General features: G+C 45.6%; 1 protein-coding gene across 1 annotated transcript in view; it reads right to left on the reverse strand.

Annotated features, from left to right (window-relative positions):
- SNX1 (sorting nexin 1) overlaps nucleotides 1–17,177 on the reverse strand; it is an 81,620-nt gene extending 64,443 nt beyond the window's left edge. The window contains exons 1-2 of the mRNA XM_069765744.1: nucleotides 16,996–17,177; nucleotides 14–116 (exon numbers count right to left, since the gene is read on the reverse strand). Of these exons, the coding sequence (XP_069621845.1) occupies nucleotides 14–116; nucleotides 16,996–17,106 (214 nt within the window). The 5' untranslated portion in view covers nucleotides 17,107–17,177. The remainder of the gene's footprint in view (nucleotides 1–13; nucleotides 117–16,995) is intronic.
- Nucleotides 17,178–17,474: the final 297 nt, after the last annotated feature.

The following is a 17,474-nucleotide window of genomic DNA, read 5'->3' on the forward strand; positions in this document are numbered from 1 at the left end:
TCATTGTGTATACCTGCAAACAAATCCTGGTCATCATCATCCAGGAACAGTCCATTTTCTTTTGACGCTTCTTGGACCACCTCCTTCTGGGGCACTGGAGTAATCACTTCTTTGCTCTAAAACATTGACGGAAACAGCCCAAATGAAGAAAGGTATCATGTTTACAGCCACTAAGATTACAAATAGGATCGGAATAGCAGGTTTTCCATATTAGCTCACTCTAGGATGTATCCAGTATTACATTTCAGTTATACTGGTTAGACAAGCCAACGAGGTACGCTTTACTAAAGAACAAACTCAGCTAAAAAGTGCTCACCAACTACAACCATACGTACCAAGTAGATGGATTACGATCTTATTTAGATTTATGATTTTCATGCAAGTGTTCAAAATGTACTTTCATATGTCTCTGAATTTTACAGGCCGTTTGTCCTCAAAACAAATCACGGCTCAAAATCCCCTTTACGTCACGCATGGGTCCCATCCATGTGCAGTCCATTATTAACATTATAATGGATAAAATAATTTTTGCAGTTTCACTTTTTGAATATGAGAAAAAAAAAATCACTGACTAAATACTAATGGTAAAACACAGATGAAAAATGATTCAAAACATTTACACGCAGATTCTTTATTGTAAGTTTTTTATTGTAAACTTTGGAGATGGAGATCGCGGTGGCCATTTTCCTGAAGCAGAGTTCGCATCTCGGCTTCAGGAAAATGGCCGCTGCGATCTCCATCTGCGCACGCGCGGCATCCCGCGGCCATTTTCCTGAAGCCCCGGGAAGCCGAGCACTACCATCTGCGCACGCGCGGCCCCAAGATGGCCGCCGCCAGCGATAATCCGTTGAATAGCGCAGATCGCGCTCTTTTTCTTCAGCAGCGCAGTGGATTCGGCTGTTGGACATGCGCAAACTACTACACCACCAACGGAAAGAGAAGCAAGATCTGGGGGAGAAACAGCGATTTCACCACACCCATTTGAGTAGACCACCTTGATTGACAGGCGAAAACGGAGACTTTGGTAAGGTATTTCGGCAGCATAGGTGGGAAATCAGGGTACACAAAATACACTATTGTAACGCACAGCTCAGGCCCTATTTAACGGTATTTTTATCTCATACTGAAAAAACGGGGTGACAGGTTCCCTTTAATACTTGATTACTTTTTCATGCTCCATTTTAAAATTAAAAGGAATTTTTTTTTTTTCTATCAGGCACTGTCTCTTAAGAGACACTCACGGGCCACTAGAGTGTTTGGGGCTTCAGACATCCACTCACTATTCATCAGTGTGCTGCATCAGATTTTCAACAGTTTTTGTCAAATGTAAAATAAAACATCTCATGGATTTTCTCAACCTTCACCCATCAGTCTGTGAAAAACATATAGCACTAGGATGCCATACATGCGATTTCCAGGTTTTTCATTGACCCGTAGACTTGTGTGCGCGATTTTCACGTGACTCAAATCAAAATTGTATGAGCCCGATTTGTTTTTTTTTGTGGTGCATGTTCAATCTGCAAAACAGAGTCATGTTAACAGCCCTATGGACTACAATGGTTCCATCATCCATCCATGAGAAACAGCCTTAGAAGAAAGTGAACCACAGACTTCCAATTGAGGTCTAATTCTCTTAGGGTATATACAGGTCCTTCTCAAAAAATTAGCATATAGTGTTAAATTTCATTATTTACCATAATGTAATGATTACAATTAAACTTTCATATATTATAGATTCATTATCCACCAACTGAAATTTGTCAGGTCTTTTATTGTTTTAATACTGATGATTTTGGCATACAACTCCTGATAACCCAAAAAACCTGTCTCAATAAATTAGCATATTTCACCCATCCAATCAAATAAAAGTGTTTTTTAATAACAAACAAAAAAACCATCAAATAATAATGTTCAGTTATGCACTCAATACTTGGTCGGGAATCCTTTGGCAGAAATGACTGCTTCAATGCGGCGTGGCATGGAGGCAATCAGCCTGTGAAGCTCTAGTGAACTTCATGCTCAAGAGAGTAAAGGCAGTGCTTAAAATAATGGTGTCCACACAAATATTGACACAGAGGGCACCATGTGGCAATTTTCACATAGGGGAGTACTAATTTTTGTGGCCAGCGATTTAGACCTTAATGACTGTGTTGAGTTATTTAGAGAGCACACGTAATTTACACTGTTATACAAGCTGTACACTGCCTACCTTACATTGCATAAACGTGTCATATCTTCAGTGTTCACTAATGAAAAGCTATAAGATGTTTACAAAAATGTAAAGGGTGTACTCATTTTTGTGAGATACTGTATCTTTGTGGACCATGAGGGAGTGCTCAGTATAGTATGGGGAAACTTGTGAAACTGGCAGAAAGTTATTGCTCTTAGCACAGGTTTCGATTTTGCTATTGATAAAGTTTTTTCTTTTTGTCAGTTTAACAAATCTTAACCACACAGTGTGCTCTCCCGCGTAGTCCACCAGAGATACTTGCATGTTTGGTTCAGCCTATAAAGACATGAGGAAAAATAAACCTTACTGTATACTAAAAGCAAATATTCTGACAGATCCGGTAAAACTGCAAACACAGATGTCACGAACCTCAGATGTTCACTCTCCAGTAGTTCACACTCCACTCTTAGTTTTAAAATTACGTCCTAAAAACTTTTTACAATTATGTTAGAGATTTTTTCCACTTTATGTTTTACGGAAAGCTTTCATTTTTTATTGGAAAAATGTTACATTTTATCTTTTAGTCATTGACCTGTATCTCATCACACAGCTTGTACAGCATTTCCAACAGATGAAAGAAAAAAAAATAAGAAGCACAAGATGTTACAAATCCTTGGAGACCACCCGAGCATGCTCGGGAAAACCCGTGCAACGAGTATACTCGCCCATCACTAGTGAAGATGTCTTCTCAGAAATTATTAGACTACTAAATACGTGTTTTGTTTTGTTTTGTTTTGTTTTGTTTGTTTTTTACATGTACAAGTATACTCGCTCATCACTAATCTTCACATTTCCTAAAGGAAAATAGAGAGATGTATGTGGACCATAGAAAAGCTGGGTGCTGGGTGACCACCATTACTGCACCATTGGCAATTAAAAATGACCTCCATACATCTTTCCTGGCAGAACATAAAAATTTTATGAAATAAATAGGGGGTTTCCATTTCACAAGACCCAAGGTAAGGTTTAATCGACAAAGAAAACAACCATTCCATCTTTCACTGCTATAAACATTGCATTAAGACTTGGACATGCTAAAAACTTAGGCTACTTTCACACTAGCGTCGGAATCTCCCCGTCGCAATGCGTCGGGCAGAGATTCCGACGCTAGTGTTTGTTGTGCTGCACAACGGAGGCAGCGGATGCATTTCTCCGGCGCATCCGCTGCCCCATTGTGAGGTGCGGGGAGGTGGGGGCGGAGTTCCGGCAGCGCATGCGCGGTCGGAAAAAGCGGTCCGTCGGCTGCAAAAAACGTTACATTTAACGTTTTTTGCTCCCGGCAGTCCGCCACAACACGGCGCAACCGTCGCAAGACGGTTGCGATGTGTGTCAATACATCGCAATGCGTCGGTAATGTAACTCTATGGGGCAAAAACGCATCCTGCAAACAACTTTGTAGGATGCGTTTTTTCCCCTAAACGACGCATTGCGACGTATTAAAAAAAACGCCAGTGTGAAAGTAGCCTAACATGTCCAATCCATCCAGCCCCACCCAGACTGGTAGATCACTTACATTATTCAGACATCCATATCAAGCGAAAAACATATTTTCTGCAGGTTTCCGTACCAGAATAAGCAAGAACAATCTTCCCTGATTAACGTGTTGTTGCTGAATTTTCCCTTTCATTTCATGCTCTTTGGATGCAGATATGAAGAAGCATTTTTATTAAAGAAAAGCTTTGATTCTGCACTTGAAAGCCCAATATAATTCTTTTCACCTCACATGCATTTCATTCAGGCTCCCAATAAAAGCTTATAGAACAAAAAACAGTAACTATATACAAGATTGGACAAGTAACTGTGTTTTGCTGTACCCTTGTCAACTGTGAATGTCCCTACAGTCTGACACTGGCAGCACTAATTGAACAGAATGTGTGTAGGGACATTCCTCTTCACAAGTTAAACTGCTCCATTACTAATTTTGCAATTTCATAACGATTATAACAACCCCCTCCCACAAACTTATTTAAATGGGTCATTTTCTGATGATCGCATCCCCCATGAATCATACAATATGGCCATTATACAGTCATATGAATGTAACCTAAGGGCACATTTCCATTGGCCGTACATGCAGACTTTCTGCCATGGAGCTGCATGTGTAAAATGATAATTTGATTTTTCAGAACCCACGACAGCACCATAAAGAGAGGATCAGCCCCAATGGACAGGAAACCTCAAAGATTTAAAAGACGGAGCCTCTCTTCCCGCTTCAGTGGTTTAAGGAGCGTGAGCGTTTAGTCAGGTAGAGATCCCCCCCCATTCTTCTAGCGGAGGTAAAGACCACCAGTAGTATAGTTTTAAAGGTTAGAGGTTTAAACGGTATTTCAGATAATGGCTCAAATGGTTATATAGTTAGGGCATCGAAGACTAAATTGAGGTCCCATGGCGGGACCTCAACCTATGATGATAACTGACGGATTCAAGATCTCCCGGGAACTCTCTGTAATTCTCCCAACATAGCCACCAAATTAGTCACTCGAGTCGTTTTCAAAGTCCAATCTCAGTATCTCCTGTATCTTTTTTCTGCTTCCAGACCCTCCCACTGAAGTTCTGAAATTAGCTTGTGCCCATGGAACTGCCGTAATGCACTATGACGGGGACCCTAGGATGGACATAACTTCCCTCAGGGATATTATTGGGTTCCTGATCAGATGAGAAACAATCCTGGTTATTTCGTCCACTTTTTTTTCTGAAAGTAAAGATGTCCCTTTGCACGAATCCAGAAGGATTCCCAGAAAAACTTGTCTCTGCTCCAGAATCACCTTTGATTTTATTCACTTTTACAGCCATGCTAAGGAAGCTAAGACGCTGGATATGTGTTTTACCACCTGACTGCAGGCTAACCTTGTCTTTCCAACCATCAGGAAGGAATCTATATATGGGATATACAATACATCTCTTTCTCTGATATGGGCTGACATCTCCTCAATTATCTTCGCAAACACTCTTGGGGCCATGGAGAAGTTGAAGGAAAGAGCTTGAAACTGAAAATGCTGCCAGATTACCTGGATGTTAGACCCCAGTCCAGAGCCTCTCACCTAGCCAAATTAGTTCTCATGCTTCGCACTAATGAGGGCCAACAGCCCGAAACACCGTGTCTGCGAATTGAGATACTGATTTGGCTTTTATCCTAAGGCTAGGTTCACATTGCGTTAGGGCAATCCATTTAGCGCATACGCCAACGGACTGCGCTAACGCAATGTCCCAAAAGGGATCGCGTTTAGCGATCCCCTTAGCGCAGATGTCCGATCTGTGCTAGCGAGGAACGGACCTCGAACGCTGCAAGCAGCGTTTGAGGTCCGTCAGAAACTAACGGGACATCGCTAGCGCATGCCAAAAATGGCATACATTAGCGATGCGTTAGTTACATTGCCGTCAATGGCAGCGCTAACGGACCCGTTACATTGCGTTAGTGGTGCTGTGTAACGGATCCCGTTAGCGTACTGCCACTAACGCAATACTAACGCAATGTGAACCTAGCCTTAGTCATATTGCACGACTCGTTAAAGAGTTGGTTGAGACTTGTAGGATCGCTAATTCCAACAGGTGGCGCTATAGAGTTTAAGTCCTCTTTTTCTCAGTAGAGGCAATTTGCATATTATATTTCCCAGAGGAGCTTTGCACGGCGAATAAGTCTCCTTACCTTGACAAGCCAGAAATGGTATGTCACTCTCCATAAGGAGAAACGATACCCCTTAGACCCCAGTCCCAAGCCTCTCACCTAGCCAAATCAGTTCTCATGCTTCGCACTGACGAGGGCCAACAGCCCAAAACACCGTGTCTGCGAATTGAGATACTGATTTGGCTTTTATCCTAAGTCATATTGCACAACTCGTTAAAGAGTTGATTGTGATTTGTAGGATCGCTACTTCCAACAGGTGGCGCTATAGAGTTTAAGTCCTCTTTTTCTCAGAAGAGGCAATATGCATACTGGATGTTTACTGACACTCTTAGGAATTTCTAATGTTCCTGAAGGATAGGTACACGGTAATACGAATCTTAGAGACCTAGTATTGCCATGTAGTATTTTGGAAAAAGACGTTTTACTGTCACTTCAATTTTGAAATGTTTGACGTTTAAACAGCAAAGATATACTGTATATCTTTGTACCGTGTTAGCCAGTAGTTAGAAACATATCTAGATTTGAGAGTCCTCAGTGGTTGATACCTTTTAATGGCTAATTGAAAAGATAGTAAATTGTGAGGCTGCTAAGGTTTCTATGCCTAATGAAGAGACAAGAGTAGTCTAGAAAGCTTGCAATTTGTTACCATCTTTTCAGTTAGCCATTAAAAAGGTATCAACCACTGAGGACTCTCACATCTAAATATTCAACCTTATTTTAATCTTTCAGGTACTCAGTAGTTCTCAAGGAGGAGTTTTTCTCTGTAAAAAGAGAACTGTAGAATCCTCTCCCTTTATCTGATTCTGGAACCTGAGTGATGATCCCCTTCTGCACAAAGGTCTAGAGTTCCTGTTTCTAAAGCCTGTTGCCCTGCTTTTGAGGACTGGATTTCAGTAACTTTCTGGTGGCTTGGAGCTGAATTCTAGCTGTAAACCCTGACCTGTGGTATTTAAATTTCAAGTGCTTCTTGAGATTTCTAACCAGGCAGGAAGAAACCGTTTTAGCCTTCCACCCACCTGGGGCCTGGCGTCATTGTCTTCCAGATACTTTTGAGGGATCAGAAGAAAAGAAAAGGGATTATAATTTAAGTTTTTCCCCTTAGTTCTTGGGACCTTCCATCTTGGATCTCTGGTCCTGGTAGACACAAACTGTTTCCTTCCAGAAGGACAAAAGGATTTCCTCTGAAAGGAATTCGTGGGGAACCCTTTCCTGGTATCTGCTGTTTTTTCCAGGATCTCATCCAGGACTGGTCCGAAAATAAATTCTCCCCGACATTGAATGCTGGGCAGCATGGTGTCTCAGTGGTTAGCACTGCAGCCTTGCAGCGCTGGAGTCCTGGGTACAAATCCAACCAAGGACAACATCTGTAAAGAGTTTGTATGCTCTCCCCGTGTTTGTCTGTCACGTCCCCCGGCGTCAGCTTCCCGCACTGACTGTGTCAGCGCCGGCCGTAAAGCAGAGCACAGCGGTGACGTCACCGCTGTGCTCTGCTTTACGGCCGGTGCTGACAGTCAGTGCAGGGAAGCTGACGCCGGGGGACGTGACAGACATCGGAATGTGAGTATGTACTCTTTTTTTTTTTAACTTTTACAATGGTAACCAGGGTTATTATCGGGTTACTAAGCGCGGCCCTGCCCTTAATAACCCGATATTTACCCTGGTTACAAGTGAACACATCGCTGGATCGGCGTCACACACGCCGATCCAGCGATGACAGTGGGTGATCAGCGACCAAAAAAAAGGTCCTGATCATTCCCCAGCGACCAACGATCTCCCAGAAGGGGCCTGATCGTTGGTCGTTGTCACACATAACGAGATCGTTAGCGGCATCGTTGCTACGTCACAAAAAGCATGAGGTTGCAACGATATCGTTAACGAAATCGTTATGTGTGAAGGTACCTTTACTGCATTTGCAGAGGCGTCTGATAAGAATTCAGCTGCTTTTTGAATGGTTGGAAAACTGGTTAAAATCTGATCCCGCTGGAATGCACTGTAAGGCATTTCTGCTTCCTCACCTCCAAACATCACATCCTGTATGGTTTGTGGCAGCTTAACGTTCTCAATTTTCAATGTGGCCCTAAGGGTACCGTCACACAGTGGCATTTTGATCACTACGACGGCACGATCCGTGACGTTCCAGCGATATCCTTATGATCTCGCTGTGTCTGACACGCTCCTGCGATCAGGGACCCTGCTGAGAATCGTACGTCGTAGCAGATCGTTTGAAACTTTCTTTCGTCGTCTAGTGTCCCGCTGTGGCGGCATGATCGCATGGTGTAACAAAGGTGTGCACGATATTGTATACGATGTGCACATAGTAACCAACGGCTTCTACATCGCAAATACGTTGTGAAATTATCGCTCCAGCGTCGTGCATTGCGAAGTGTGACCGCAGTCTACGACGCTGGAGCGATATTGGAGCGATGCTGGAGCGTCACGGATCATGCCGTCGTAGCGACCAAAGTGCCACTGTGAGACGGTACCTTAACTGTCTTAACTCACTTATCGGTATCTTCTGCTGGAAAACAAGGACAGCCTTTATCAGAATCTGAGGAGGAAGATAAAGATGAAACATTTGAATTGAAGCCTACTAATTCCCCATTTTCCAAGTCCTCAGCGGAACTTATATCTTGCTTCTCAGCAAGAACATAAAGGGTCCTATTCTTAAGTCCATTAAAGGGGTTGTGCCATGAACAAAGTTCATGTTAACCCCTTTACAACCAACAAAGGACATAGTACATCATGTACAAGTGTCAGAAATATCAGCACCTGCTGCCCGTTCTCAAAAGGAGCTCAGCGCTACTAGTGGCCGAACTACGGCACTGATCCTGGCTGTTTAAACCCCTAAATGGTGCGATCGATAGCGATCACAACATTTAGGAGGCGGGCAGAGGGACGGGAGCTCCTTCTGCCTTCAAATCAGCGCCAACGAAGGGGCTCGATTGTTGCCATGGTGACACGGTGTTGTCATGATGACCCCCGGGTCACCAAGATATGGAAAGCTTTTTAGACCATGCTCAAAGCATGGTCTAAAAAGATTTATGTACTGATATAATGCATTGCCATGAATTAGTAAAAAAAAAAAAAAAAAAAGATACCGGTATATAAAAAAAAAATTACACTAATAAATACACATTTATAATAGAAAAAAAAGTAAACAAATTTGTTAATGTCACTTCCGGAATGACCCGTTCTATAAAAGTTTTGCATTAGTTTACCCCTTCAGTGAAGCCGTATCGTTTCTAACCCGCTGACCGGTGAGAAAGTGATGAATAAAGGTACCTTCACACTCAGCGACGCTGCAGCGATACCGACAACGATGTCGATCGCTGCAGCGTCGCTGTTTGGTCGCTGGAGAGCTGTCACACAGACAGCTCTCCAGCGACCAACGATGCCGGTAACCAGGGTAAACATCGGGTTACTAAGCGCAGGGCTGCGCTTAGTAACCCGATGTTTACCCTGGTTACCATCGTAAAAGTAAAAAAAACAAACACTACATACTTACCTTCCGCTGTCTGTCCCCGGCGCTGTGCTTTCCTGCACTGACTGTGAGCACAGCGGCCGGAAAGCAGAGCGGTGATGTCACCGCTGTGCTTTCCGGCTGGCCGGCGCTCACAGCCAGTGCAGGAAAGCACAGCGCTGGGGACAGACAGCGGAAGGTAAGTATGTAGTGTTTGTTTTTTTTACTTTTACGCTGGTAACCAGGGTAAACATCGGGTTACTAAGCGCGGCCCTGCGCTTAGTAACCCGATGTTTACCCTGGTTACCAGTGAAGACATCGCTGAATCGGCGTCACACACGCCGATTCAGCGATGTCTGCAGGGAGTCCAGCGACGAAACAAAGTGCTGGACTTTCTGCAGCGACCAACGATGGCACAGCAGGGGCCTGATCGCTGCTGCGTGTCAAACTGAACGATATCGCTAGCCAGGACGCTGCAACGTCATGGATCGCTAGCGATATCGTTCAGTGTGACGGTACCTTAAGGACAGGAAACCACTGAAGCGGGAAGAAAAGCTCCACCTTTTAAACTTGTAGGTTTCTTGTCCTTGGGGGTGGATCACCTCTCCATGGTGCGGCTGTGGTGATGGAAAAAAACTGCTGGTTATTAGCAGCATGTATAACATTCACATTCATTGCAGAGAAACTAAACATAAAAGACGAGCGCTTCCCATTTCTGGTCATTCACAGGTCAACCACAAATGGACTATTTTTTTTTTTTATCATTTACCTTCCCTAGCATTCAGATTGGCTGATGTTTCACAATAACCTCTTTCCTGTTCTTAATCACATGATAGTGTTTAGTGGATAAATTGTGGGCCAACATTTATAAGGAACACACAGGTCATCCCACAAAATTTCTTCCTGACAATCAGAGCTATAACTGCACTTTCCTTAGGAGAACCCACTGAGATGTCTCCAGTTTCCATCCAAGTTCCTGGCTCCTGAGTCATATTTGGACATTGCACACAAGTCATGTGTTGTGGGAGGTGAATGAAAAGCTGACTATTCAGTTCACATGGTGAATGTGGATCTTGTTGGATAATTCCTGCAGCCGACTGAAATATTTTCCATCAGCAAAATGTCCTGTCATCTTGCCAAAATGCAGATTATATAGAGACAATGGAGACGTGTACAGTCCACAAATAGTCAGAAGGTGATGCGGTGTATGTGTTTCTTACAGGCACTGTCCCCAATACAAATGATACAATTGAAGTGGCTGCCCCTAACCATCGATCACACCACTGCTTACATTTTCTAACATGCCCTGAAAGTTTACAATGCACCCACCAAATCCATCGTTGGGCTTAGGGTACATCCACATGGCCGGGAACGCTGCAGTTTAGTACATGAAACCACCAGCGTAAATTATAGTACCAATCATGTGAATTCAGCCACAAATTCTCAGCAGATCTGCAACATATTTTTCCAACCTGTGAGTTCCTGACCCAAACTTACAACCTTGTAGACAAATATGAGGCTGTAAGTGAGAACCGGGAGGGCATTGCGGTCTGTATAAGGACCATGAAACACACCAGCCTTTTTCTAGCCTAAAGGTACCATCACACTAAGCGACGCCGCAGCGATATAGACAACGATGCCGATCGCTGCAGCGTCGCTGTTTAGGTCGCTAGGAGAAGTCAAACACCGGCAACAGCAGAACGATGCAGGAGCGATCCAGTGACGTACTTATCGTTCTCACTGGTTGTTGCTCCATGAAAAAACATTGCTGGCATCGTTGCTTTTGCTGTCAAACATGACAAATCAAGCCGACCTGACGACCAAATAAAGTTCTGGACTTTCAGCGACGTCACAGCAGGATCCTGATCGCTGCTGCGTGTCAAACACAACGAGATCGCTATCCAGAACGCTGCAACGTCACGGATCGTTGTCGTTCTCGTTGGAAAGTTGCTCAGTGTGAAAGTACCTTTAGTCTGCAGCATTTTCTGTATGAACCTAAAAACAGTCAATCTTTTAGAAATCTCATGTTTATCTGCTGATCAGTTTGATTTTTGACTAGCCTCCAGAGTAAAGCCACTGCTTCGGTCAAGGTTGGGGCCAACTAATCATTTGTCTTACTACACATAGGGCAAAGCAGCTAGACTTCTGCTGTAGTCAGTTGTCTTGCAGCCAGACACAGTGCAGCGAGGAGGAGGATGGTGAGAATGTCAGAGTTTCTGAGACACACCTGTATTAAAATTAAAATTGTGAAATAAAAAAAATCTAAGTAAAGACAGGAACAAAGAGAATGAGAAGAAGTTTATGTTAAAGGGGCTGTCCAGGCTTGAGGTTGAAGTTTACAGTTAGGCCGGCTTCACACTCACCGTATGAAAATACGGTCCGTATATTACGGCCGTAATACGCTGAAATGTCCCGAAAATAGTGGTCCGTAGCTCCTCCGTAGGCAGGGTGTGTCAGCGTTTTTTGCGCATGGCATCCTCCGTATGTAATCCGTATGGCATCCGTACTGCGTGGTTTTCTCGCAGGCTTGCAAAACCAACATACCGCTATAGAAATGATCCATGTGTCCCAAAAAGAAAAAAAAAAAAAAAAATATATATATATATATATATATATATATATATATATATATATATGTCATTAGACACATATATGTATATATATTAATATTTATTCCAGCGCTATACAGCTTGAAAGCCGGTAATTCAATTACCGGCTTTTTCTTTCTCCTTCTTAAAACCCGACATGATTTGAGACATGGTTTACATACAGTAAACCATGTCTTCTCTCCATTTTTTTTGCAGATTCCACACTACTAATGTCAGTAGTGTGTATCTGCAAAATTTGGCCGTTCTAGCTCTTAAAATAAAGGGTTAAACGGCGGAAAAAATTGGCGTGGGCTCCCGCGCAATTTTCTCCGCCAGAGTAGTAAAGCCAGTGACTGAGGGCAGATATTAATAGCCTGGAGAGGGTCCATGGTTATTGGCCCCCCCCTGGCTAAAAATATCTGCCCCCAGCCACCCCAGAAAAGGCACATCTGGAAGATGCGCCTATTCTGGCACTTGGCCACTCTCTTCCCATTCCCGTGTAGCGGTGGGATATGGGGTAATGAAGGGTTAATGCCACCTTGCTATTGTAAGGTGACATTAAGCCTAATTAATAATGGAGAGGCGTCAATTATGACACCTATCCATTATTAATCCTGGGAGCTTTCTAGGAAATTTCCCACGATCTATGAACATCCAGCAGAGGGCGCCTCACCGCAAATGAAGCTAAATATAGCTCATTGATCTATATTTAGACTCATTCCCCGGGGTTTTGCAGTGAGGAGCAGCCTGCATTAGCAAAGCTCCTTGCTGCAAAATGTTTTAACCCCTTCAGAAGGATTTACATCGTTGGACGTTACAGATCTGCGGAGGGTAAGTATATTGTTGGTTTATTATGTTTTTTCTTTCACAGAACGAGGGTCTTCAGTGATTGGATTGGGCGTAGAATAAAATACTCCAACAACCATTGTTTTTATTTCATTAAAATAATTTTAAATAATGTGTTTGTGTTTTATTTAACCCTTTCATTCAATTGGATTAATAATGGATAGGTGTCATAATTGACGCCTCTCCATTATTAATTAGGCTTAATGTCACCTTACAATAGCAAGGTGGCATTAACCCTTCATTACCCCATATCCCACCGCTACACGGGAATGGGAAGAGAGTGGCCAAGTGCCAGAATAGGCGCATCTTCCAGATGTGCCTTTTCTGGGGTGGCTGGGGGCAGATATTTTTAGCCAGGGGGGGGGCCAATAACCATGGACCCTCTCCAGGCTATTAATATCTGCCCTCAGTCACTGGCTTTACTACTCTGGCGGAGAAAATTGCACGGGAGCCCACGCCAATTTTTTCCGCCATTTAACCCTTTATTTTAAGAGCTAGAACGGCCAAATTTTGCAGATACACACTACTGACATTAGTAGTGTGGAATCTGCAAAAAAATGGAGAGAAGACATGGTTTACTGTATGTAAACCATGTCTCAAATCATGTCGGGTTTTAGGAAGGAGAAAGAAAAAGCCGGTAATTGAATTACCGGCTTTCAAGCTGTATAGCGCTGGAATAAATAGTAATATATATACATATATGTGTCTCACTGACATATATATATATATACCTATTCTATGTGTACACATTTATTCTACCTATTGGACTGTAAGCTGTCAGTGTGATTTTACTGTACACCGCACTGAATTACCGGCTTTTCTCTCTAACAGCGCTGCGTATTTCTCGCAAGTCACACTGCTTGTCCGTGTGAAATCCGTATTTTTCACGCTTCCATAGACTTTCATTGGCGTATTTCTTGCGCAGTACGGTGACAAACGCAGCATGCTGCGATTTTGTACGGCCGTAGAAAGCCGTATAATACTGATCAGTAAAATACGGCAGATAGGAGCAGGGGCATAGAGAATAATTGTGCCGTATTTTTTGCGAGTTTTACGGACGTAGTTTCTGCGCTCTTACGTCCGTAAAACTCGCAAGTGTGAAGCCGGCCTTACTGTGTGACTGCAGACGTTTGGATCCTCACAGCGCGCACATTACCCACTGGCAGGATTCCCTAGTGCTGGCTCCGGGAGCAGGTGGGCGGTTTGCATATATCTCACATGTGCGGCCTTGCTCAATACAAATGAACTGAACACCGCCGGACACGTCTAGGTGGCATGTGGCTGAAAGTATGCAAATCGCATACTTGCGTTCACAAGCTCCCGGCAAATTCTAGGAGCAGGAATGTTAGGATTCACAAGTCTACGGTCACACAAAGTGACTGCTACCTCGAGTCTCAAGCCTGGACAACCCCTATAAGTTACAGGATGTAAGAATTATGTGACATTTCCAGAACTGATGGAAAAGTTTTCCACACGCAATATTCACATGCCCCGCTGACAGTAGCTTTCTGTGACAAATTCAGCTGTTTTCTGGAGGGGCTGGGGGCAGAAGCCAGGACCCTTGAACATGAAGTGATCAACCTGGAGGGCACATTTTTAACCTGGGCACACTTAAAAAATTAGAGATCATACATTTCAAGCCAAAAGCAAAATAGGACTATCACTCGGAGGGCTACTGTGGGCTGATTTATTCTAGCAAATGAAAGATGTAGTTGTTAGACCCCCTTCCCCTGTAATGATCTGATGAAGGCGAAACTATTCTGAACACATGCATATACTGAGCTGGGCTACATTATACACCGCCTACAGAAAAGACTAGCGCTGCTTTAGGACCAAAAGTAAACACGTTTTAAATCCTAGGAATATCTTTAAGCAACATAATGTTTTATGGCAAACAGTATAATATTGAAATAGCAACATTTATTTGGCACCAATATTTACTACAGTGCTGTACAAATAAATGGTCTCTGGCATAAATCAATAGCACAAGCGTAAAAACTTCATAAAACATCAGAGAAACCTACTTCATCCCCCCATAAGCTCATTACTCAGTCTAAAATGCAGCTCAAATCGAAGAAAAAAAACCACCAGCACGCTGAGTGATCAGTTTACAGCTGCCTATTGAAGTCTATGGAGGTGGGCAGCTGGAGAAGCAGAGGCACAGACACACACACAGACCCGTGCTGTGCCTTGCTAGAAAAAGTTCCCTCTCTGGGCCGGCGGGGCACAACGGGGTACCAAGTGTGGAGATGTGGCAGCAGCCCAGCAAGTATAGCTTTAAAAAAAAATAAAAATTGCAGATGTGTATAGGTTTGTTTTTTTTTACATTGCTTAGTATAGATTGATTAATGCTAGCTTTTAAAGTAATGGACAACCCCTTTAAGGAATCTTATCAACAAGTCTGTAAGTTAATTACACACAAGGCCTTGTGACAATATCATCTAACTTCTCATAAACACACGGCTCATATCCACCAGCAATCCACATGTGGCAAACATATCTTGCATCGAAGTCAGACAGCGAGGAGATCACATCTGCCGAGTGCTGGAAATGAAACCGCTGCTTCCTGCTCGTGTATGTACACACCCGAAAAAGTGGGAGACCTAGAAATAACCAGAAACCTGCTGACAACAATCTGCAGCCACATATTGGCTCTACATGGAAGGAATGTGCTGAGCCCTGCAGGGAGGGGGCAGAGATTTCTTCCCAGATGTAAAGCTGTGTGGCCCCTGTGCAGAGCTGAGGGGCCGTCACAATGCAGACCTGTGTGACCACTGAACTTGGCGGCGAGCAAGGGGGCAGTTATCAGGGTAAAGACCTGCACGGCATATAAGATATCACAGGAAGGAAAACATAAATAGTGCAAACCTGCCTGGCATCAGAAACGTTATTTCCAGATGGCAAAGCTCCATAGTCACCGAGTAGTGGGGTCCTCAGGCTACAGATAGGCAGGCACTACACTGGGGCTCTGGTAGTGATGCCCCCTCCTCACACATGGGGGCTACGGCAGCGGTGCCCCCTCCTCACACACCCGGGGTTTCGGCAGCGGTGCCCCCACCTCACACACGGGGGCTACGGCAGCGATGCCCCCTCCTCACACACGGGGGGCTACGGCAGGGATGCCCCCTCCTCACACACGGGGGGCTACGGCAGCGATGCCCCCTCCTCACACACGGGGGGCTACGGCAGCGATGCCCCCTCCTCACACACGGGGGGCTACGGCAGTGATGCCCCCTCCTCACACACGGGGGGCTACGGCAGCGGTGCCCCCTCCTCACACACCCGGGGTTTCGGCAGCGGTGCCCCCACCTCACACACGGGGGGCTACGGCAGCGATGCCCCCTCCTCACACACGGGGGGCTACGGCAGTGATGCCCCCTCCTCACACACGGGGGGCTACGGCAGTGATGCCCCCTCCTCACACACGGGGGGCTACGGCAGTGATGCCCCCTCCTCACACACGGGGGGCTACGGCAGTGATGCCCCCTCCTCACACACGGGGGGCTACGGCAGTGATGTCCCCTCCTCACACACGGGGGGTTTCGGCAGCGGTGCCCCCACCTCACACACGGGGGGCTACGGCAGTGATGCCCCCTCCTCACACACGGGGGGCTACGGCAGTGATGCCCCCTCCTCACACACGGGGGGCTACGGCAGTGATGCCCCCTCCTCACACACGGGGGGCTACGGCAGTGATGCCCCCTCCTCACACACGGGGGGCTACGGCAGTGATGCCCCCTCCTCACACACGGGGGGCTACGGCAGTGAGGCCCCCTCCTCACACACGGGGGGCTACGGCAGTGAGGCCCCCTCCTCACACACGGGGGGCTACGGCAGTGAGGCCCCCTCCTCACACACGGGGGGCTACGGCAGTGAGGCCCCCTCCTCACACACGGGGGGCTACGGCAGTGAGGCCCCCTCCTCACACACGGGGGGCTACGGCAGTGAGGCCCCCTGCTCACACACGGGGGGCTATGGCAGTGATGCCCCCTCCTCACACACGGGGGGCTACGGCAGTGATGCCCCCTCCTCACACAGGCCCTCTGCATGTACACATATGGCGGCGCCCTGCCATTATATACAGTCTGCTGATATTGTGGGTTTAGGCTACAGACTAATGTACGGAAACATGAGCGCAGAGCATGGCAGCACAGCCCACACTAGAGACTGGGGTGAGACCAGAGGACATGACACCGCTACCCGCCGCCGCTACTTACTGCAACTGTTACTTCTTAGTGTTACTCACCGCCCCGGTGAAGATGTCCTCTCCCTCTGTGTCACTGTCCGCGCCCGGTGTCTCCTCATCTTCATCCAGTTCCGGGGGGCCGTGCTGTAAAACTCCGCTTTCATCCGCCATCACTGGAACTGCCGGAAGCGGGGGGATCACACAGGAACTCCGGCCAGCGGCGGACTGAGGGCGATGGCGAGCTGACGTCAGGACCAGCCGAAAACACAACACAAGCGAAGCGGCGCCCTCGTGTGGCGGAAACCGGGTACTGACTGTGAGGGAACGAAATGTGCAGCTTACTATCCAGTAAATGCTACATACATGCTAGCCACCTTAGGGAGAGACCCAAGTTGGGCTAAATGTAGCGGGACGAAAGAGACCGAAAAGCCCTCTGCTTAATGGAAATACATAGTGGATCCAGTATATCCAGTAAATGTAAATACGTGTGTAGTGTTATCCTGTGTACACGTGTGTAGTGTTATCCTGTGTACACGTGT

Source organism: Ranitomeya imitator, chromosome 4 (assembly GCF_032444005.1).
Source record: "Ranitomeya imitator isolate aRanImi1 chromosome 4, aRanImi1.pri, whole genome shotgun sequence".
Taxonomy (NCBI): Eukaryota; Metazoa; Chordata; class Amphibia; order Anura; family Dendrobatidae; genus Ranitomeya; species Ranitomeya imitator.